This window comes from Nerophis ophidion, linkage group LG07, assembly GCF_033978795.1.
Source record: "Nerophis ophidion isolate RoL-2023_Sa linkage group LG07, RoL_Noph_v1.0, whole genome shotgun sequence".
Taxonomy (NCBI): Eukaryota; Metazoa; Chordata; class Actinopteri; order Syngnathiformes; family Syngnathidae; genus Nerophis; species Nerophis ophidion.
Genome location: NC_084617.1, coordinates 53,129,001 through 53,153,167, shown reverse-complemented (window position 1 = coordinate 53,153,167; position 24,167 = coordinate 53,129,001). Strand labels below are relative to the sequence as shown.

General features: G+C 37.3%; 1 protein-coding gene across 2 annotated transcripts in view; it reads left to right on the top strand.

The window, feature by feature from the left end:
* The first annotated feature begins 3,347 nt into the window (after window positions 1-3,347).
* The window catches only part of LOC133556483 (ATPase MORC2A-like), a 28,039-nt gene continuing 7,219 nt past the window's right edge, over window positions 3,348-24,167 (top strand). For both annotated transcript variants that reach the window (XM_061906444.1, XM_061906443.1), the window contains exons 1-19: window positions 3,348-3,483; window positions 3,975-4,099; window positions 5,854-5,907; window positions 5,989-6,023; window positions 6,095-6,163; window positions 9,204-9,294; window positions 9,400-9,508; window positions 9,685-9,844; window positions 15,095-15,206; window positions 15,299-15,424; window positions 15,502-15,581; window positions 15,673-15,755; window positions 15,842-15,927; window positions 16,435-16,575; window positions 16,645-16,799; window positions 18,547-18,675; window positions 18,763-18,868; window positions 19,261-19,393; window positions 19,470-19,556. In XM_061906444.1, coding sequence (XP_061762428.1) covers window positions 4,032-4,099; window positions 5,854-5,907; window positions 5,989-6,023; window positions 6,095-6,163; window positions 9,204-9,294; window positions 9,400-9,508; window positions 9,685-9,844; window positions 15,095-15,206; window positions 15,299-15,424; window positions 15,502-15,581; window positions 15,673-15,755; window positions 15,842-15,927; window positions 16,435-16,575; window positions 16,645-16,799; window positions 18,547-18,675; window positions 18,763-18,868; window positions 19,261-19,393; window positions 19,470-19,556 — 1,824 coding nt within the window. In that variant the 5' untranslated portion in view covers window positions 3,348-3,483; window positions 3,975-4,031. The remainder of the gene's footprint in view (window positions 3,484-3,974; window positions 4,100-5,853; window positions 5,908-5,988; window positions 6,024-6,094; window positions 6,164-9,203; window positions 9,295-9,399; window positions 9,509-9,684; window positions 9,845-15,094; window positions 15,207-15,298; window positions 15,425-15,501; window positions 15,582-15,672; window positions 15,756-15,841; window positions 15,928-16,434; window positions 16,576-16,644; window positions 16,800-18,546; window positions 18,676-18,762; window positions 18,869-19,260; window positions 19,394-19,469; window positions 19,557-24,167) is intronic.

The window sequence follows — 24,167 nt, the reverse complement described above, 5'->3', positions numbered from 1 at the left end:
TGTATTTGCCTGTGTTTAGTTATCAGCACAGGGGTTAGGTATCCCACACAGCTGTAAATCCCCCTCCCTGAGCGCAGCTGTGTGTGTGTGCTTGTACTGAAAGGGCTTCCCTAAATGAATTAAAAAGGCGAGGAGACTGGAGAAAGTTTCAGAGTAAATTGGGAGCCTGTAACTGGCTCCAGTTTCTCTCCTCGTACGAGAAAAGCAATCACTGGTTTGTCTTCTATACTCTGTTTTTGTGTCTTCATAATGTCTCATGGTATTAGACCCTGACACAATTAAACAAGGCGACTCGGTAAAGAATCTGGGTATTATCTTCGACCCAACTCTCTTCTTTGAGTCACACATTAAAAGCGTTACTAAAACGGCCTTTTTCATCTCCGTAATATTGCTAAAATTTGCTCCATTTTGTCCACTAACGACGCTGAGATCATTATCCATGCGTTTGTTACGTCTCGGCTCGATTACTGTAACGTATTATTTTCGGGTCTCCCCATGTCTAGCATTAAAAGATTACAGTTGGTACAAAATGTGGCTGCTAGACTTTTGACAAGAACAAGAAGGTTTGATCATATTACGCCTATACTGGCTCACCTGCACTGGCTTCCTGTGCACTTAAGATGTGACTCTAAGGTTTTACTACTTACGTATAAAATACTATACGGTCCAGCTCCAGCCTATCTGGCCGATTGTATTGTACTATATGTCCCGGCAAGAAATCTCTGTTCAAAGGACTCCGGCTTACTATTGATTCCCAGAGCCCCCAAAAAAGTCTGCGAGCTATAGAGCGTTTTCTGTTGGGGCTCCAGTACTCAGGAATGCCCTCCCGGTAACAGTTTGAGATGCTGCCTAAGTAGAAGCATTTAAGTCTCACCTTAAAACTCATTTGTATACTCTAGCCTTTAAATAGACTCCCTTTTTAGATCAGTTAATCTGCCGTATCTTTTCTTTTTCTCCTCTGTCCCACTCTCCCTTGTGGAGGGGGTCCGGTCCAGTGGCCATGGACGAAGTACTAGCTGTCCAGAGTCGGGACCCAGGATGGACCGCTCGTCCAGAGTCGGGACCCAGGATGGACCGCTCGCCTGTGTATTGGCTGGGGACATCTCCGCGCTGCTGATCCGCCTCCGCTTGGGATGGTTTCCTGTTGGCTCCAGCATGGACGGGACTCTCTCTACTGTGTTGGATCCACTTTGGACTGGACTCTCACGGTTGTGTTGGATCCACTATGGATTAAACTTTCACAGTATCATGTTACACCCGCTCGACATCCATTGCTTTCGGTTACCCTGGGGGGGGGGGGGGTTGCCCACATATGCGGTCCTCTCCAAGGTTTCTCATAATCATCATTGTCACTGACGTTCCACTGGGTGTGAGTTTTCCTTGCCTTTATGTGGGCTCTACCGAGGATGTCGTTGTGGCTTGTGTTGTGGTTTGTGCAGCCCTTTGAGACACTAGTGATTTAGGGCTATATAAATAATCATTGATTGATTGATTGATTGAATATCATATATTCCTATATCTAATCACTATTATACATACACTGTATGTATGTGGTCTGTCAGTTCTTATATGGTGATAATAATATGTTGCAACTAAAATAACTTTTTAGTTGTCCCTCGTTTATTGCTGTTAACAGGTCTTGGACATCAAAATGTATTTATAAATTGCCTTTTTTTCATACACACGACCACGATACTATAGGTAAATTTGTCCGTCAAGTAGAAATGAATAATTATAAATCAAATATTTTCATAGCTTGAGCTTTAAAAAAATTGTTTAAGACCCTCAAAATACGTTTTTCAACATTATGAGGGCTCTATAAACATAAAATAACAGCTTTTATTCACCTTTACCGTTTTTTTTTTTGGAGTGTTTTTTTTTTTAAAATTTTTTCATCATTTTAAGGTTTCTTCTTATTGAGAGCCTCACTAAAATGTATTTATGTTTGCACTATGCAATATCCATCCATCTATCCATCTTCTTCCGCTTATCCGAGGTCGGGTCGCGGGGGCAGCAGCCTAAGCAGGGAAGCCCAGACTTCCCTCTCCCCAGCCACTTCGTCTAGCTCTTCTCGGGGGATCCTGAGGCGTTCCCAGGCCAGGCGGGAGACATAGTCTTACCAACGTGTCCTGGGTCTTCCCCGTGCCCTCCTACCGGTTGGACGTGCCCTAAACACCTCTCTAGGGAGGCGTTCGGGTGGCATCCTGACCAGATGCCTGAACCACCTCATCTGGCTCCTCTCGATGTGGAGGAGCAACGGCTATTTAATTTGAGTTCCTCCCGGATGACAGAGCTTCTCACCCTATCTCTAAGGGAGAGCCCCGCCACCCGGCGGAGGAAACTCATTTCGGCCGCTTTTACCCGTGATCTTATCCTTTCGGTCATGACCCAAAGCTCATGACCATAGGTGAGGATGGGAACGTAGATCGACCGGTAAATTGAGAGCTTTGCCTTCCGGCTCAGCTCCTTTTTCACCACAATGGATCGGTACAACATCCATATTACTTTAGACCAGGGGTAGGGAACCTGCGGCTCTAGAGCCAGATGTGGCTCTTTTGATGACTGCATCTGGCTCTCAGATAAATCTTAGCTGACATTGCTTAACACGATAAGTAATAAATGATTCCGCTGGTAATCACAGGGTTAAAAATAACGTTCAAAATTAAAAAGATTCTCATGCATTTTATTCCATCAATCCAAGAAGTCGCATTAATGGTAAGAAGTATTTCATTTATTATTTGTTAGCTTCAGAATAACAATGTTATTAAAAAGAATAAGAGACTTATTTTACTCTAAAAATGTTAGTCTAACTTAAAAATGCGCACATTTAGTTGTATTCAGTGTTAAAAAATATTGGTAACACTTTAGTATGGGGAACATATTCTAAGTAACAAAGACTTAATTAAGAGTTATTTGGACACTAGGGGACCATATAAGGGTTAGGGTTACTAATAAGCAATAATTCTGAGGTTATAAAGGAAGACTCTTAGTTAGTGGCTTACTGCTTGTAAAATAAGGCCATGCAGAAAAAGGCATTAATAAGTACTTAAAAATGACTATTTAAGAGCCAATATGTTACGAATTTGCATGATAATAAGCAACTAATTAATGTTGAATATGTTCCCCATATCAAAGTATTACCAAAATATAATACGGCTCTCACGGAAATACATTTTTAAAATATTTGGCTTTCATGGCTCTCTCAGCCAAAAAGGTTCCCGACCCCTGCTTTAGACAATGACCATGACGATAAAGAGTAGGGAAAAAAATCAATGTGACGAGAAACGAATGTGCGTTATATTAAGAGTAGAACAATTAAGAGTATGTAGTACCACCTCCAAAGCTGAAGGAAGCAGCAAAGTATTGCATTAACAGATCGCCAATTCATCGAAGAGGCGTGGCTTTGCAGGCCAGGAGAAATCCAACTTCTGAACCCAATATACGCGCGGACTCCACGCGGCCCTTCTGAACGCCTTATGTCGGGTAAAAAGCCTCTTATAAAGTCCATATTCTGTGCTAGGGGAAACGATACGTATCAAAGTATTTTATCATTTTCGAACCGGTTGACATAACAGCTGGAAAGTCATAATATTATTGAAGCCCGCTTACAAAGCTAACGTTAGCTACATAGCTCCTGCGACTTCATAAACAGTGTATCAACTATGCTAACGCTACTTAGCCATGTCGGCCTATATTGGTGTCAACGTACGCTCTATGCTTCAAACCTTCATATAATGAATGTCTATTAATTTGCTTAAACAAGGAATATGTTTGGAACTGCTTCTAATTTAGTCTCACAAACAACGTAGAAACGCAACATTCACGCTCGCTGCACGGTAACCATAACAATACACCCCACCGGTCACTTCTCAGATGCGCTCGATTCTTCCCAGTGTGGATATTGCATATTATCAACATGACTGTATCAATGTAAAAACAATAATTGTATTAATTTTCCTTCTCTCCTGCTCAAGGACTGCACCCTGGAGAGTAGAGATCAGTGGTCAGCGAGAGGATAACTGAGAAAGGCCATGGCCTACTCCAGCTACAGCAACCTGAGCAGGGCTCAACTTACCTTTGAATACCTGCACACAAACTCGTAAGTTCATCCTTGCAGACAGAACAATGTCACTCTGTTTACAGTGTTCATCACATGCAGTGTGCTATCCACATAGAATAGAGTTGTACACAATCATAATCTATATTTGGTTACGTCTTTCTGTATTGTCAAAATGTCAACATCAGGGAGAATCGAGCGTTATTGTTAGTGTGAGGTCCTGTACAGTCTTCCTCTGTAGTGGTCTGGCAAACTGGCATCTCTTCTCTTTGAACTCAAACCTGCTCTTTGATCTTGGTAGTATCCACTGCTGCATTACTCTAATTCAGTGGTTCTCAACCTTTATTCATCTATGTACCCCCTGTGGACATTTTTTTAATTCGAGTACCCCCTAATCAGAGCAAAGCATTTTTGGTTGAAAAAAAGAGATAAAGAATTAAAATACAGCACTATGTCATCAGTATCTGATTTATTTAATTGTATAACAGTGCAAAGTATTGCTCATTTGTAGTGGTCTTTCTTGAACTATATGGAAAAAAAGATATACAAATAACTAAAAACTTGTTGAAAAATAAAGAAGTGATTCAATTATAAATAAAGATGTCTACACATAGAAGTAATCATCAACTTAAAGCGCCCTCTTTGGGGATTGTAATAGAGGTCCATCTGGATTCATGAACTTAATTCTAAACATTTCTTCCGAAAACAAGACATCTTTAACATCAACATTTATGGAACATGTCCACAAAAAATCTAGCTATCAACATTAGATATTGCATTGTTGCATTTCTTTTAACAGTTTATGAACTTACATCCATATTTTGTTGACGTATTATTCAATAAATACATTTATCAAGGATTTTTAAATTGTTGATATTTTTAGAATATTTTAAAAAAATCTCACGTACCCCTTGGTATACCTTCAAGTACCCCCAGGGGTACGCGTACCCCCATTTGAGAACCACTGCTCTAATTATATCCGTCTAAATTAAATGGCTACACATTTCCATTGAATGTGACAACAGACACCATCACTTGTATTTTTTTTTTAAATTGAAAATATCAATTGCATCTGCATGAGTTGTAACCTGACTCTCGCCAGACGCTTGTAGTCCGCTGAGCTCCACACAATGGTCTGAGCTCAAAAGCATTGCAAACTCCTTCAAGATAGCAAACAATAATGAGCCAATCAGGATCGCCCGGCGGGATTTCATGTATGTGACTAGCGCCGAAGGGACTGTTTTATTCAAACAACAATGGCGCCACGCAGCCCTCGCTGCATCGTGTGCTGACATTGATTCTGCTATTGCAACTGTTTTTGTCGAATCTATCGAATATTAATTCTTTAAAAGATGAACAGAGAATGGTTTTGAAGGCATGTATTGGTGGCAAGGATGTTTGGCTCTTCTTCCGACCGGGTTTGGATTTCTCAGCCTCGCTTTCGTCAGAATCACAGGTTGATTTCGATGTGAGTGGTTGAAGTAGCACGTCATTCAAGAAATTGGACAAGTGGTTTATCCGATCACATACAATTTATTTTTTTACAAGGCCCCGCCTTCTGAAATACATATCCTATTGAGAAGTCCCAGATACTTGTGTGGAGCTCAGCGAACTACAAGGATCTGGCTTTCATTAGGTTACATGAGTTGTGTTAGTGGTTTAAATTGAGATTATATAAATTATGTTTAAAACATCTCATATTATGACGCTGTATCCGTCATGATTACTCTCCCCCCTATAACTAATGCTTAGTGTGTCTTTTATTGAATAATAACCTGAATGGTATTTGGTTTCAGGACAACCCATGAATTTTTATTTGGAGCCCTAGCAGAGCTTGTGGACAATTCCAGGTGTGTGTGTGTTTAGTATATAGCTGATATTAAGCACTAAAATGTTTGTTTTGTAATCACATGAGGGTTTTCCTTTTGCAGAGATGCCAACGCCACGAGAATTGACATTTACACAGGTATATTTGAACAAAGAACACACTGACAATTGACATTTCAGCTACTTGACAACTTTATACTTTGTTAACAGAGAAAAAGCCAGAGCTGCGGGGTGGCTACATGCTGTGTTTTCTCGACGACGGCATTGGAATGGACCCAAGTACGTGTCACTATAGCATCTCGACATTTAGGCCTTGTCCATACAAACACGGATACTTAATAAACGCATAAGTATTTCTGCATTTAGGCCTCTTCTCCACACACATAATTTTGTCGTTAAAAACGCTGGCCAGGGTGAAGAGTTCCAAAACTCTCCCCTCAGCATATGCGTGTACACGGCTCAAACGGAGAATAGTACTCATCTGATGACGTCACGCTCAACAACCCTGCCTTGCTGCCTTAACACACTAAGAAGTCTTATTGTATGTTTGAATGTGAACATGCTGCCATGTTCACTATACATTGATAAAAGAAGAGGCACTAAACTGGGCCTTCCGACAGTCAACTGTTTGAGATTTGATCGTTGTCAGACTTCCAGCTGTTGGAACAACTTTGAAAAGCAAGACTTTTTGCTTTGTGTCATAAGAAAGATGCAACATTATCTCATGTTTAACCCGTATTTTACAACAGATCATGAAGTCAACTTGCGTGTGTTTCATTTGTGTAGATGGAGCTGGGCGCTATTGTGTGTGCGGGTATAATGCGCCCGAGCGTCTAAAATAAACCAATGATGTATCCTTCCTCCTTGTTAGTGTGTACTGTGTAATGTGTTATGATTTAATTCTTTAGCCACTTAAACATTGAAGTGGTCTCTTTGGCTCCTTGTGAGTATGCGCTGATTTTAGAAATAATGTACACTTAATCCACACATGCCCATATTTATCATCATGTTGCTGATTAAATATGTTATAATTCCTCAAATGTTGGGTTTCAGCAACACAGGCGCGCTTTAGGCATTTAAAAAAAGTTCGAGAGGCTTTGTGCAATTTCAGGCTGGTTTCAAATATATTTTAATTGTCATTGTACATTTAGCAAAGCTGGGCGATGTGGACGGAAAAGTATATCTCAATATATTTTTGCTTAAACTTGATATTCAATATATTTTTTGGTTAAAATATACACATAAAGATATTCATTTTTGAGCGATATTCACTGAAATTGAACTGAATGACAACTGTACTGTAAACGTTTGTAACTTTTATTAACCCAGTTAATCAAGATGGGTGCTTACAGCACAGAAAATAAACTGTTTAAGTAGTACAGAATTACATAACACAAATACAATAGAGAAATATTGTTTCTATAAAAAATAAATAACATAGCTGTGCAAATAGTACAACATATGTCAAACTTTGATAAAAAAAATTAATTTGCGGGTAGGCACCCTTTAATTCTCAGTCTTACGATGTAATGGACTGTCACGTACAGTTCTGTGGTCCTACTAAAGGTGGTCAGTGCAAAGTAAGTTACTTAATAGTGTGACTATGATCTTCCTCACTTTGGCGTACATTTCGCTTGAAAATTCTCTCTTCTCCGACACTCGTCGTCATTTGGGATGTGCGCCTCTGTTGTGATTTCCTTTCCTGGTTGGGTGACCTGCCTTGTCTTGCCTCTGATTGGCCTGTCCATAATGGTTTTGCCCTACTCTTAAACAATCGTGACTCATAATTTTTAAACCAACCTACCAACGATGGATTTTCTTATTCCCTAAACCAACAAATCGTTAATCTTTCCAATATATTTTGTGTTATTGTTGTGGGTCAGTGCAGTGGGTGAGAGTGCAAGCACGTCTTGGAAGGAGGAGGGGGAGGGGTTTAATAGCCCTCGGAGTGTTGCGAGGGAGTGGGAAGCGGGGCGAACAAGGAACAAAACAAATAAGCGGTCTTTGATCATTTTAATGTGAAAAAAATAATATAGATATTACAATATTTTCTTAATTCATAGCTTGTTTAAAAATATATCGATATATCTTACAAACTCAATATATTGCCCAGCCGTAACATTCAGCATATTAAAACAAACATAAAAACAGGCGTAATGCCACCAAGTCAGCTTTTGGCGCTTTTCCGGGCTTCTGTTCGATATATCTTTCAAACTCGATATATTGCCCTGCCCTAACGTTTAGTATATTAAAACAAACATAATAACAGAGGTAATGCCACCAAGTCAGCTTTTGGCGCTTTTCTGGTCTTCTGATTGGACAAAATGTGCATGATAGCTGGTATATGCATTTGTGTGTAGACAGAGACTGTTTTAAAACTACACTCAAATAGAGGGAGCTCCCTTTAACCCCGGATTTGCATTTTTGAAACTATCCGGACATGGTCATCGGGTCATGTTTAGTTTAGGGCTGTCAAAATCAACGGGCTAATAACGAGTTAACGATAATTCCCTTTAACGGCACGTATGTATGCTAACGGCATTTCCGTCACTACCCGGCATTTCCGTCACTACCAGGAAGGTACCATTTGGGCTCATGCGCTGCTTGTGAGAGCAAGTAAAACAAGCAAATGGGACGTAAAAAGAACTTGGATAGTGCTGAAAAGACGAGAATAAAAAAAAAACGAAAAGCGTGCCAAACTTTTAAAACTGATTATTTGTACCTGTAGTGTTATTGTTTGTCTAGTGTGTCTGTATTGTCTGTGTCATACTGTGTGTCTATGTTTTTCTACCTGCCTTAGAATGGATGGATGCAATTTAACATTTGTGCTAATTCCAGGGAATTTATGTTGAAGCTACTTTTGCTGACACATTGATTCATGTGCACTGGTGCAGTTGAGCTTAGGTAAAATCTCATTTAGATCCGTAAAAACTTAAACTGTACTCTATTCAAATTATTCTACAATGTGGAAAAAAAACAAATTTGGACTGAATTTGAAAGTATATTTTAGGAAAATACACATAACTACAAGTTGAAAACAGACTTAACACTGTAGGATGTTATTACATTATTTTAATGTAATATGTCAGTCATGTTCTAAGGTGGGCTAGTCTGAGCATTGAGATTTTTGTGCTGCGCTGCAAGCAAACATTTGCATAAAGCAAACCCATGTTTATTTGCGACTAAATATTTTAATCGTTTGACAACCCTATTTTAGTTCCCTATTGTGTTTAAAGTGGATTCAATATTTGATTCTCAGGCAGATGTTCTTCTTATATGTGTTAAGAATGTAATCTGATTTATGTGTTGTCCTAATTAGGCGATGCCACGCATGTGATCCAGTTTGGAAAGTCAAGCAAACGGTCCCCAGACTCAACTCAGATTGGCCAATATGGAAACGGGCTGAAATCGTAAGCTCCTCAAGGCTTTTGTGATTGTGAAATAATATGGCTGGCACATATTTGTTTTTGGCACATTTATTTATTGAAACGTTTTTTGATTGTATTCCTTGACAGGGGATCCATGCGTATTGGGAAAGATTTCATCCTGTTTACAAAAAAGGGCAACAATCTAACCTGCCTTTTTCTGTCGAGGACTTTTCATGAAGAAGAGGGACTCGATGAGGTTGGTTGTTGCTTGACATTTAATTACTTGCAACCAAATCTATTCTGCCTGAAAATGTGTGGTTTATATTGATAATCTTGATGAATGATGGATCTATTATACATTTTATTTTCAACATTAAGGTAAATGATGTGACCCTATTGTGTTGTAAAATGTTCCCATCCTGTCATCTTCAGGTAATAGTGCCTCTCCCTTCCTGGGATTTAGTGACCAAAGAGCCACTGACGTCTGACCCAGAGAAGTATGCCACCGAGATTGAGCTGATTTTCAAATACTCTCCTTTTAAAAGCCAACAAGATTTGATGGAGCAGTTCAGCAAAATTGAAAGTAGCAGCGGTAAGCACATGCCTATGTGTGGCAACCTTCAACTTTACATGTCGCCTTCAAATGTGTCTTTTTCTTTGTACAGTGGTACCTCAACTTAAGTGTTTTGAGATAAAGCTGTCCTTTGACTAATTATTATACTTTAAAGTACCAGCATAATGAAAAAAGTTGCCTCTATGTTGAAGCTGTTATCATATATATATGATTTATTACACCAGAAGACTTACAAAGTTTGCGCGTAATTAGGTATGATCAAAATATGTCTGAGATCCCCTAGCCATTTTGAGAGATAATGAGCAGGCCAGTCACCTGCTCTGTGACGTAGAGGTGGAAACCACTGATCCCTTTACTATCAACAACATTGCTAATCAAGCAGACTTTGTGTGAGCCAACAACGATTACTTTGTGACAAATTATGATCCAGAACTGGGACGGCGTGGCGCAGTGGGAGAGTGGCCGTGCGCAACCCGAGCGTCCCTGGTTCAATTCCCACCTAGTACCAACCTCGTCACGTCCGTTGTGTCCTGAGCAAGACACTTCACCCTTGCTCCTGATGGGTGCTGGTTGGCGCTTTGCATGGCAGCTCCCTCCATCAGTGTGTGAATGGGTAAATGTGGAAGTAGTGTCAAAGCGCTTTGAGTACCTTGAAGGTAGAAAAGCGCTATACAAGTACAACCCATTTATTTATTTATAACTAGGGGTGCAACGGTACAGTAGATACCGCGGTATTTTGGTTTTAAAGTCCTCACAAAAATACTGTGTCGCCTGACAGTGTCAAACAAAAACTTGAAGTGTAGTTCTGAAAATAAACCGAATCCTTTGAGCAGCGCGGTGCGCCAAAGTGGGGGCATCAAATGCTGTAAGCAGGAAGTAGTGTGTTCGTGGTTGATGAGAGGAATTGTTTTTTGGGATATTTCCTGAAAAATATCACCCAAATCTATCCAAAACAATTTGGATTTATGTTGCTAACAAACGCTGGCGAAAATATAACCTTTTTGCCAGAGGTAAGAAAGTGAGTTCTGCAAAGCAATATTTTCGTCTCCAGTGTTTCCAAGGCGACAGACACAGAGCCAGCCTGTCACGTTGCACAGCACGGAGATAGTAACCTAAAAAAAAAATTAATTGGAGTAAATATGAGGAAACCGAATAACTACTTGATCAATCTTTAATCCATACATCTATTATTCTACCGGAAGGCAGTGTACACCTTGGACAAAAAGCCATCTCATAAACTGTCAGCCAGAAAATATATTTGAAGTCAGTAAAGGCAAATATCAGTTTGTGGGGTATTTACATTATTAAAAGTTAAAATATTTGACTTTTCTGACAATCAGCATTTTTCAGATTGATATAAACATGTTCACTATGAAGGATACTGCTTGTCAGAAAGTAAAAGTTGAAAGACACTGAAGTTAACAATATTATTTTACAATGGATGTTTACATTGTCACTTTAAAGACATGCAACAGTAAGTTTGCTTTATATATATTTGCTTAAAACAGTGGATGTCCCTGCACAATTCTTTGCACTTAAAAATTGATGTTGGTAGTAATACATATTATTAGAACGGTTTAACATTGATTTTATTCAGTTACAGTAAGTATGTTTATCCTAAACATTCCTGTGACTTAATTTTACCCAATATAACATTTTAAATTTGTATTTTTTTAGGACATATACCACAATAATATCATACCGAGGCCTTAATACCAAAATAATATTGTACCATGAGATTTGATACCGTTACATCCCTATCCAGAACCTTAGATTTTTTTCGCTAGAGTATAAGGAGGATGAACTACAAGTTTTAGAAGCTGTGCGCTAAACAGATCCATCTTTAGTAAAACACTATAGCATCATGTACTTGTAGCAGTATTGTTAAGGGCTAAACAAGAAATACCAACTAAATTGAATGTCATACATTAACAACTTCTCTATTTATGGCTAAATTCTCTTATCCAGATAAGAAGCATGATTTATAATCTAGAATAACTTTGACAAGCCAAGACGCGATGCATCAGCAGGACACCAACCGGCCCAAAGTACAGCAGCATTACTAGGTACTTCTCTGTGATCAATGCGCCGAAAAAAAATTATTTGTCTGTGTCAGTGCTTATAATAACAATATTGCGTTTATTTGGTTAATATTCAGGTCACAATATGTATATAGAAAGGTTTTTGGTTAGTTTTTTTAGATGGCTTCGTGGGCGGAATAAAGGGCCCCCGTTGACTCAATTGTTAGCTGACTTTTTAGTTGTTTATTTATTCATGATTTAGAATACATAAAAAAAGAAAAATGTGATCTTGTCGTACAAAGAGGTTGTGAATGATATTTTTTTTGGTGCTGGTGCAGATGAATTTCCACCGTGACGTCATCCGACCCTGAATCTACAGAGATTTATATTCTGAGCGGAATATTCAAAATGTCTGTCTGAAATTGTGACAATTTCTGATGTTTAGAGGATATATTAACATACTTTGCAGATTGGAAATACAATTGGATATGGTTTATTGGATACAATGAAACACAATTCAGCATCACGTATTTTTTTTTTTTCATTATACTGGTACTTTAAGAGACAAGCAAAAATTTGAGTTACAAGCACACTCGCCATTAGTTGGCGTAGTAAATGTCACAGTGAACATACATAAATTTGGCTAGTACAGCTGGTCTTACTATCTAACATTAGTTTATAATTAGAGATCGACCTAAATTTGTTTCTCCAACCATCCAAAGGAAGAAATTGAGTGTGAAACAGTGCTGAGAAGAAGCGGATGATATTCCTAGAGTACAAGGGGACCTGTGATGATTATAATTACATTTTAAACTCTTCTTTGTGGTCTAGATAGTATGTGTTGGTTTACAGTCACCTTTGTACTCCATTTTCTTTTGTCTGAAAGCTGATGGATTTTGGAGGCGTTCTCTGATTGCAAATGAAATGATGCCCCACCTTCTCTTAAAGATTCATAATTTATCTTCTAAAGATGTACACTTGGTAAAAAAACATATATGTCTCCAAATTGTTACCACAATTATTTTTTCCCATACGGTCGAAAATTAACTTAGTAAACTTTATATAAATTCTCTGGCAACAACATTAGGTACACTTGCACAAACTCTGATCGCTTCAGAGAGTGCTTTGAAAAGGCTGCTTTTAGAAGCATTCATGTAACATTTGTCACTGCATGTTGCAAGTCGGTGTTATGTTCATGCCACGATTAGATTAAAAAAATATTATCTTACAATGTTTTGTGTTTCCTCATGGCATGAAGCAGAGAGAGAGGAGTTCGGCCTGCTCTAGCTCAGAGCTTAATTTATGGTACATTCCATTTACTGTACCACTTAAGTTGAAAGTCAGAGGTGAGAATGATGTCACAGCAGAATCATGAGCCTTCCAGTTACGATGTCGGAAATCAATATGCACTTTTAATCTTTTATTTTATAGTCACAGAATTAAAAAAAGTTATTTTTTGTTGATCTAAAAAAATATATATTTTCTTTTTCTTTAATGTTTATACGAATACATTTAGGGGTTGGCCGATAAAATGGTGTAATTTTATTTCACGATAAACATTTAATAATATCAAAATAAAATGCGTTGAATTAATTGTTGGATATTTTGGTTGAAAGAAACCGGAAGTTAAGAAGCAAAATTAATTGCACGAACCAACAGGAAGTGATCACTCAGCAATGGAAGAGACATTCTAACTGTCAGTTGGGTAACAGTATCAACTATCATATCTTGTGTCGCTGTTGATTCTCTGCATGGAGTGAGAAGAGAAACTGTCGTATCTTTATATATCAAGATACGATATATCAATAACAATAACAAAAATGTGTTTTGTTGGTTTTAATGCAGACAGAGCGACAACATCCTCGCAGTTCCAAGGTCTCGGTGTAACTCGTATTTTCCCAAAGTACCTGTGGTGTTCAACAGTGGATATACACTACTGCCATCTTGTGTCTCAAAACTGCAAATACTGTCAAATCTACTATACAACTGAAGCTAAACAGAAGTGGAGGGGAGTGCTTAATGTTTTCTTCTTTCTATAGGGGTGCAACAGAAAATACTTGAGAATCATTGTACTACAGTAACATTTCTATATACGGTATAAATGTCCGACAATACATTGTATACAGATTATTTAGTGCCAACAAAACTAGTCTTAAGTGCTAAAGGACATTTCGGAAGTCTCTCTTATTATTTGCCATTTTGAAGCAAACGAAGGGGTAGTGAATACTCTGCCTTCCGCGTAGGAAACCCGACCCTCGAGGGACGTTATAGTTGAAATTGCCGACTAGCAACTTGGAAATTCCGACTTCCCAGTACAACTGAAACGCACCATTCATGTCCAAATAAGTGCTTCCACCTTGCAATGAAGTCACAACATAGCTGCCGGACCCCAAAATCCCACAATCAGAGGCATCCAAAACTACGTGCAGGATCACGCTATAATGCATTAATCTTATAATTTGACACTTTGGCATTGTTTAACACAAGTATCCAACATTTTATTAAATCAGAAAAGACTAAATTCATTGTAGGTATCAAAAACATGACTGACCGTGTAGTTCACTTGGTAAGACAATTTGAGCATGTTGTTGCAGGTCTGCACCATACTGAAGAGAATGAGTAGATAACACCAACCAAGGATATTAAAATTATATCTAGATGATGGACAATTATCTGTTAATTTATTGAAAAGCTGCTAATGGTGTGTTGGACAAAGAAGCAGCTGGATGGAGATACCGTAGAAGTCCACTCTCCAAGATAAATGCTGTATGTTACTACTTTATTTTATTTTTTTTAACTACAGTAGCTGTTAGCAGTACTTTCTAAAGTATTATTTTGATACAGTACTTGTCATTTAAGTGTTTTTTTTGTAAGGGCTAATTGTGCGTTTTTTTGTGGGCGCAAGCCCCAATTAAATTGATTTTAGCAGAAGAAATAATAAAAAAAGGAAATCTTCATAAAATTACAGTAAAGTACAGAGATTAAAAAAAATACTTCACAAGGAAAACACAAAAAATTAAAACAATACATAATGAACACATAAAATATTAAAACAATACATAATGTATGTTTTTTTAATATCCAAAAATACATTTCAATGGGAGACATTGATTTGAAAATACAAGTGTTTTTAGTTAAAAGTGCCATCACAGAACCAATTAAGCTCAAAAGTTGAGGTACTACTGTATATTTATCCTTCTGAGATGTTTGACCCATTGTGATCGCCTAATTCGTGGTACATGTGAAGGAACACTGGTGATCATCTATAATCTGAAGCTTATGGACAACAGAGAGCCAGAGTTGGATATAGAGACGGATCACCAGGACATACTGATGTCTGGAACACCTACAGAAGGAGTGTGAGTACAGAGCAATTATATTTTAATTCAAGTTGAACAAAATCTCACACTTTGAGCAAACAACAATTGCTGCGCCACCCACTCACTTACAGGAAACCAGAGAAGAGGTCGTTCAGAGCATACGCTGCCGTGTTGTACATCGACCCTCGCATGAGGATTTTTATACAGGGACATAAAGTCAGGACCAAAAGGTTGTCCTGCTGTCTTTATAAACCAAGGTAATGTCACAAGATGTGTATTATAACATTAACAATCCTGTGACAGCCGTTCATTGGCGTCCTTTCTCCTTTTGCAGAGTTTATAAGTACTCATCAACTCGTTTTAAAACACGTGCCGAGCAAGAAGTCAAGAAAGCAGATCATCTCGCTAAACTTGGTAAATGAGTGGTACACATCCACCTTTATCATCCCTTATTAGTCTTTTTAACATTCATACATTAAATTGGTCATTCTTCCAACAATTCAAGCGGAGGACAAAGCCAGAGAATCTGAGAGCAAGCGTTTGGCAACGGAGGCTAGACTTGGAGAGGATGTGTCAAAAGACTCTCGGGTAAACGCCTGATCTCTTTAAGGTACATTTTAACTGCTCATGGTTATTGAGAGCTAGCGTTTCCCTCCCCGTTCCTTGTCTTTCAGACTATCCTGAGGAAAGTTCAAGATTCGGCCATGATGCTCAGACGGGATGCTGACATGAAGAAAATAATTCTAGAGGCCAAACAAAAGTATGATAGAAACTATATACACAGTAGATCTTACTTACGGGTGGAACAAAAAAAATTGAATACAGTGCAAAAGTTCATTAATGTTAGCAGTTCAACTTCAAATGTGAAACTAAAATGTCATATACATTTCTTACATGCAAAGTGAGATATGTCAATACTTAATTTGTTACAATTTTGATGATCATAACTTTTCAATTCAAGGTTTTCACAGGCTGTAAGCCATAATAATTAAACTTATCTAAAAATAAGACTTGAAATACTTTTTGTCTATTATGAGCTGATGTCACATAATAGTTTCACTTTGCAAATCTAATTGCTTGAATTAACTAACTTTTGCACAATATTCAAAATGTTAGCGCTTCACTTACACTACTGTTTTTTTATGTAAAAAATTAATCCCAACAGCATGCCTCTGCTTCAGTCAGTATATTCATTGTCTTGCAATATAAAGTTGATAAAAAAAATAGAATAACAACACAGGCTTAGTCACTTATTTTTTTCTTTCAGAGCGTTAAAAGAGCCCAAAGAGTTGAACTTTATTTTTGGAGTGAACATTGAACAGAGGGACCTGGATGGGATGTTTGTGTATAACTGCTCTCGTCTTATCAAAATGTACGAGAAGACTGGCCCTCAGCTGGAGGGAGGCATGTGAGTAGTGCGCACCTTTGACTAAATTATTGTGCTTAAGAGGTTTTACAATGTCTGTGCTTCACACAGGGCCTGTGGAGGTGTTGTCGGCGTAGTAGATGTCCCATATTTAGTTCTTGAGCCTACTCACAATAAGCAAGACTTTGCTGATGCTAAAGAGTATCGCCATTTACTTAAGTCAATGGGGGAACATCTGGCTCAGTACTGGAAGGACACTAACATAGGTGAGGAGCATTTGCCTGTCAGAGTCAAAATATATATTCATTTACTGTTGACCAAAAATGTTGTTAGAACTGCAATCTTGCTCATTTCTTACCCGACTCCTTTACAAAGTTCAAGACGATTGGTCAGGTCTTTCCGTAAAAGCTGCCACGGAATTGCCCTGAATTAGATACAGTAAAATCCTCAGTGAACAATTTTAATTTAATGCTGGCTAGGGCTGCGCTATACAGACGATTCACAATATATATGCTATAAATTGGGCTGACGATTCAGCTTTTAACAGGACCATTATATCTAGATAATGCATGTTGACACATTCTAGCTGTGTGCTGCAACTTTAACAGCGTCAAGCAAATGACCGCATCCTCACTGCAGTGTAGCATTCTCGCTAGTGACTAATGTCCCTCCGCAGTGGAAAGCCACCACTAAATCAACAATATTTGCCTCCATAGCAGCAAATAAATTAAGTTTCATAAAAGTAATTATTAATTCCTTTGGGAAAGTTCCTTCGGGGAAATTCTAGTTCTAGCTGCAGGTAGCACCATAAATACAGATAACAATAAATAAAAAATTAAGTAACAAGTTATGTAAAATAACAGATAAAATAGAGTAAAAATTATGTACATTTTGTACAAGCTTTTCATTAAATAAAGTGACAAGTTATATAAAGAGACTATTAGATATTATTATAATAATATACTATTGTTACTGGAGGACAAAGAATAGCTAAACATGCTACACTACACAGGTAGTTAGCTGCTATCTGTGAGGGTCCTGTGATGAGTGGGTGACTTGTCCAGGGTGTTCTCCACCTTCCGCCCGAATGCAGCTGAGATAGGCTGCAGCACCACCCACGACGCCAAAAGTGACAAGCGGTAGAAAACGGATGGATGGATAACTTATGAGCAAGAGCTCTTGAATGTTAACAAATTGATACTATAGTGGTTGGATCAATATTTATTATCAAAAAGGTTTTCGTTATTGTTTACAATATCAGAAAATACATCTCTGTACACAGGAGGGCTTTAAGGGCAAAAACGAAAGGATTTAAATCAGACCCTTTTATAGGAATTAATGTTGAATATATAACTGAAATTGTTACACCGCCATCCCATATTTTTTAAATCATAATTGTAATAACAATTCATTCACTAGTCTTAATAATTTAAAGTGTCGGTGTCAATACTACCCTTGTAATTACTTGGTATTGTATCAATACCCAAATTTGTATTATCTCCCATAACTAATGTAAAGTATAAAAAAACAGAAGGAAAATACTTTTTTTGCATTTTAACAGAAGTGTAGATAGAACCATACTACGACAGAAAGTACCCAAATATTACCAGTAAATAAACAAATATATTTTAATCATTTTGAAAAAATAATACAACATCAAATTAAGCAATGTTACAGCATACGTCATCAGCCAAATTAGGAGCCTTCGTAACCAGTTTTGCAATGATTTTATTATCATTTATCTGCCAAATTACATAAGATATATATTCTTACCGAAAAAGGTTGCAATATATATCGCGATATGGCGTTAGGGCCATATCACCCATCCCTAATGCTGTCTACTTCATTAAGTTCTTAAAAGTCGGAAGGGCAGTGATAAAGAAATTTAGGTTGTAAGGAGCAAGATTGTTATGCATTACAAATTTTCTAGGTAAGTTCTGTTGCATTGTTCCATGCTGAGATTAAATATCCTATACAAAATGCTGAATAAAAATATATGTATGCTTAATGCAGCTCAGAAAGGCATAGTGAAATTCTGGGACGAGTTTGGATACTTGTCAGCCAGCTGGTCCGCACCTCCGTCATCAGAGACAAGATACAAAAGACGCCGAGCCATGGAGATCCCACTTACTATTCAATGTGGTTAGTCCCCGATGCACTTATGCACTCAGCACATTTTTCTTGTCTACAACGTTGCGTTAATACTTCTTTTGTGGATTGTGTTTTTAGATAAGTGTTTAAAATGGAGAACGCTGCCATTCCAGATGGATGCTGTGGACAAACGCTACCCAGACAGTTGGGTGTGTCTTATGAACCCTGACGGCACACAGGATAGGTACACGCATGCGCGCACACACACACACACACACACTCACAGAACATTTATACACTCGCCAACCACAAAATTTACACTTATAGAGCCTAAAGATGATCCAATATTAGAGCAGTACCATGAATTCTGCATTTTTGAATATGAATGTTGACAATAACACAATTTCTGATTGACAAGTGTCATAAGTTGGATTGATTTCCTAGTCACTAAAATTACATATTGGCATTTTGTGGAAATTGGTTTTGTTCGTGTGTTTGTTTCACTAGAAATGAACTTATACACAGCTATTTTGCTTGATCTCATTAGATTTTGCAGTGTACCTAATGAAATGTTTATCATCATGTCCGTTCTGCAAGGTGACTTTTACTTTGTGTTTTTCTGGCACTGCATTGTAGATGTGACGCTTTAGAAAAGAAACCCAATTTGCCCTGTGGTGTCCTAAAGAAAGAAAGGCAGACATCTGAAGAAAAACAGAAAGACCTGTCAGATAAAATCAAACAGCAGCAGGAGAAGCTCGAAGCCTTGCAGGTAGCTTATTCCTTTCTCGGAGCCTCATATCCTTTGCTTGTTTGCACCGAGATTGACATATTTGTATCTCCAACAGAAAACAACCACTATCAAATCCGCAGCAGATATAAAGAAACTTCCACTGAATGTTAGCATGAAACCAGCAACAGAGAGCTCTTCACAGGTATACAGACAGACCCTAATTAAGCTGTTTTTCAAGTTCCTCTCACGAGGCATAACATTTTATCAAAGGGGAACTGCACTTTTTGAGGGAACTTTGCGTACTATTCACAATCCTTATGTAAGAGAAGAACACTATGTTTTCTTTTTTATGCATTCTAAATTATGAATAAGTGATGTCAAAAGTTTGCTCACTGTAAAGCGTATGGGAGTCACTCTATTCAGTATGTTTGTGTATGTATATATATATATGTATGTTTGTGTATATATGTATGTGTGTGTATATATATATATATATATATATACATATATATATATATATATATATAATATACACACATATATATACATACATATATACTGGTATATGTATGTGTGTATATGTATAGATATATGTGTGTGTGTGTATATGTATATATGTATATAAATATATATATATATATGTATATGTGTATGTGTGTATATATATATGTGTATATATATATATATGTGTGTGTGTGTAAATATGTACATGTGTATATATATGTGTGTGTGTGTCTGTGTATATATGTGTACGTGTATATAAATATATACACATACATACACACACACATATATATGTATGTATATATATGTATGTATGTTTATATATGTATATACATGTAATTATATATGTTTGTATTTATGTATATATATATGTGTGTGTGTATGTGTACACATATATATATGTGTGTGTGTGTGTGCGCGTGTGTTTGTGTGTGTGTGTGTGTGTGTGTGTGTATTTATATATATATGTATGTGTGTGTGTGTGTGTGTGTGTATATATATGCTTGTGTGTATATTAGGGCTGGGTGGTATATCGATACATACGATATATCGCAGGTTTGTCTCTGTGCGATATAGAAAATGACTATATCGTAATATTCGATTATATGTTCTCACACCGTTGCTTTAAGCTGCGTGCATTACATTACTGGCGTGTCTCACTTCTTCTCGTCTGTCCTTCTCACAGAGACGTTAAACAAGCCCGCCTTCTTACATACGTCACATACTGTCGCGCATGTAGCGTCACACGCGCTTGCCGGGAGCTAACGTTAGCATGGCTAACGTTAGCATGGCTAACGTTAGCATAGCAGGTCGAGTTGCTTTTAGCTGCATGCATCACACAACAGGCGTTTTTCAGTCATCCTTGTCTCTCATTCTGACAGATTCGGAAAACAAGCCTGCCTTCTTACATACGTCACTAACTCTCGCGAGTCTAACGTCATAGCTCTCGCCGATCAGAGAGAGAGAGAGATGGTGCGAAACTTATCACAAATGGAGGAAGAACAATAAATTCCCAACATAAAGAGCAGGGGGTCCATCATCAGGCGGTGGTTTGGCTCCAAGTGGGAAAATATTCAGCAGACAACAGCAATATGCTGTTCAATGTATATACTCTGATGATTAACCTTTGTGATGACTGTATTATGCTGATAGTATATATTTGTACCATGAATTGATTAACGTGGACCCCGACTTAAACAAGTTGAAAAACGTATTCGGGTGTTACCATTTAGTGGTCAATTGTACGGAATATGTATTGTACTGTGCAATCTACTAATAAAAGTATCAATCAATCATTTCAAAGTATGCAGCAAAAGTGTTACTAAAAAAGGTAGCAACACTATTAATTTGTTCTTTCATTTAAAAAGTCACCCGTGAGAGAATGAAGAGTATTTAATGAATACAGTTTTGGTCAATTGACTTAGTTGTGATTTCCCTCTCTGCATGAAAGTTTAAAAGTAGCATATATTAATGCAGTATGAAGAAGAATGTTTTAATTGTATGCATCAAGTGTTCATTCAAGGCCAAGGCAAAATATCGTAATGTATATCGCAATATGGCATAAAAATATCACGATAGTCATAAAAGCCAATATCGCCCAGCCCTACTGTATATGTATGGGTGTATGTGTGTATATATATGTATGTGTATATATTTATGTATGTGTATATATATATGTATATGTATGTTTATATATGTATATGTATGTAATTATATATGTTTGTATTTATGTATATATACATGTGTGTGTACACATATATATATATATATATATATATATATATATATATATATGTATATGTAAATGTATGTATATGTATTTACATGTGTGTGTGTGTGTGTATATATATGTATGTATGTATGTATGTATGTATGTATGTATATGTATGTATATATATGTATGTATGTATGTATATATGTATGTATATATGTATGTATGTATATATGTATGTATATATATATATGTATGTGTGTATATATATATATGTATGTATATATATATATGTATGTATGTATATATATGTATGTGTGTGTGTATATATACATATATATATACACACACACACACACAGATGTGGTCAAAAGTTTACATACACTTGTAAAGAATATAATGTCATGGCTGTCTTAAGTTTCCAATAATTTCTACAACTTATTTTTTTGTGATAGATTGATTGGAGCACATACTTGTTTGTCACAAAAAACATTCATGAACTTTGGTTCTTTTATGAATTTATTATGTGTCTACTAAAAATGTGACCAAATCTTCTGGGTCAAAAGTATACATACAGCAATCTTAATATTTGGTTACATGTCCCTTGGAAAGTTTCATTGCAATGTGGCGCTTTTGGTAGCCATCCACAAGCTTCAGGTTTAATTTTTGACCACTCCTCTTGACACAATTGGTTTTCTGACATGGACTTGTTTCTTCAGCATTGTCCACATCTTCTCAATGGGGTTTAAGTCAGGACTTTGGGATGGCTATTCTAAAACCTTAATTCTAGCCTGATTTAGCCATTCCTTTACCACTTTTGTGTAAAGTAATGTGTTTGGGGTCATTGTCCTGTTGGAACACCCAAGACCGTGATGATTTTAGGTTGTTCTGAAGAATTTGGAGGTGCCCCTCCTTTTTCATTGTCCCATTTTCTCTCTGTAAAGCACCAGTCCCATTGGCAGAAAAACCAAGAGAATAATACTACCACCACCATGCTTGATGGTAGAAATTGTGTTCCTGGGATTAAAGGCCTCACCTTTTCTCCTCCAAACATATTGCAGGGTATTGTGGCCAAACAGCTCAATTGTGTTTCATCTGACCACAGAACTTTCCTCCAGAAGGTCTATTCTTTGTCCATGTGATCAGCAGCAAACCTTAGACGAGCCTTAAGGTGTCGCTTCCGGAGCTAGGGCTTCCTTCTTGCATGGTAGCCTCAGTCCATGGCGATGCAAAACACGCTTGACAGTGGACAATGACACCTGTGTTCCAGCAGCTTCCAATTCATTGCAGACCTGCTTTTTGGTGGTTCTTGGTTGACTCTTGATCATCCTGACTAATTGTCTCTCAGCAGCAGGTGATAGCTTGCGTGGCAGTGACAAAACTGTGCAATGAACTTTATACTCACGAACAATTGTCTGCACATTTGCTCTTGGGACCTTAAGCTGCTTTGAAATGACTCCAAATGACTTTCATGACTTGTTCAATTCTATGATTTGTTTTTTCGGATCTGTGCTAAGTTCATTATTACTCACTGTAGATTTCATGAGAGTCAACAAACATAATAAAATATCACTTACTGTACAAGGTCTGCTGTCGTTGGGATGCCGATTAATAGAATCTTGTTATAGTCCAGTTGTATCGGAAGAATGACTAATTCCTCGCAAAGAAAAAGGGGGTGGAGAACCAAGTGTCTTTTCGTTTCGTTCTCCTCATTTATGGGTTCTAATTGGCTGTCGAAGTGTTCCAACATGTTGGAATACCTCCTCACCCTTCTACTATTCAGGTGAGAATTATTATTTATGATCTACAATCAATTTCCACAAGCAAGAAGCAGCTTACCACTAGATGTCAATATAGGCACACAAGTTTGTGACCAAAGCACCGCTAAAATGAAGTACTATCTAATCTAAAAATAGTTTGTTTGAGTTAGTGCTTATAATAACAATATTACTAACACTTGGTTAATATTCAAGTCACAAAATGTAAATCGAGTATTGTTGGCATTTTTTGGATGGTTAAAAATTGGGTTTTGTGGGCAGATTAAAAAAGGACTTTCTATCACCGCCGTTGTAAGTGGACATTTATTTGCGAGTTATAATACATTTTTTTTAAATTCATCCGTCATCATGTCTTTAAATAATGATTGTGAAAAGTGCAGTTCCCCTTAAACCCTTGTGTAAACTTAAAGTTGACTATACATACAGTACTTTATCTCAGAATCCAAAGGGTCCTGCTAATATGTAAGTCAGCAATACGTTAAGTTTGGTTTTGTTTCGTTTTTTTTAAAATTTTCAACCCTTGAATTATTTTAGATTTTTTTCTTTTGTTTTATGGCCTGTATAGTAGAAAGATGCAAAATATGCAATACTTCTAAAAATACATTGCAGAGTGGAATATTTGAGGTTGGGCAATAACAGCATTGAGTAGGTCAATTCATGACAACATTCATTTTGATACAGTAGACAAAATATATTCTTTTTACAGTGCATACTGAGCTACAATGACACTATTTGGTGGTAAAGGGGCACAGTTATACCAAAACTATATTTATTTGTTTAATATGCAAGAATGAGACTCATTTGGTTTTCACAGAAACCG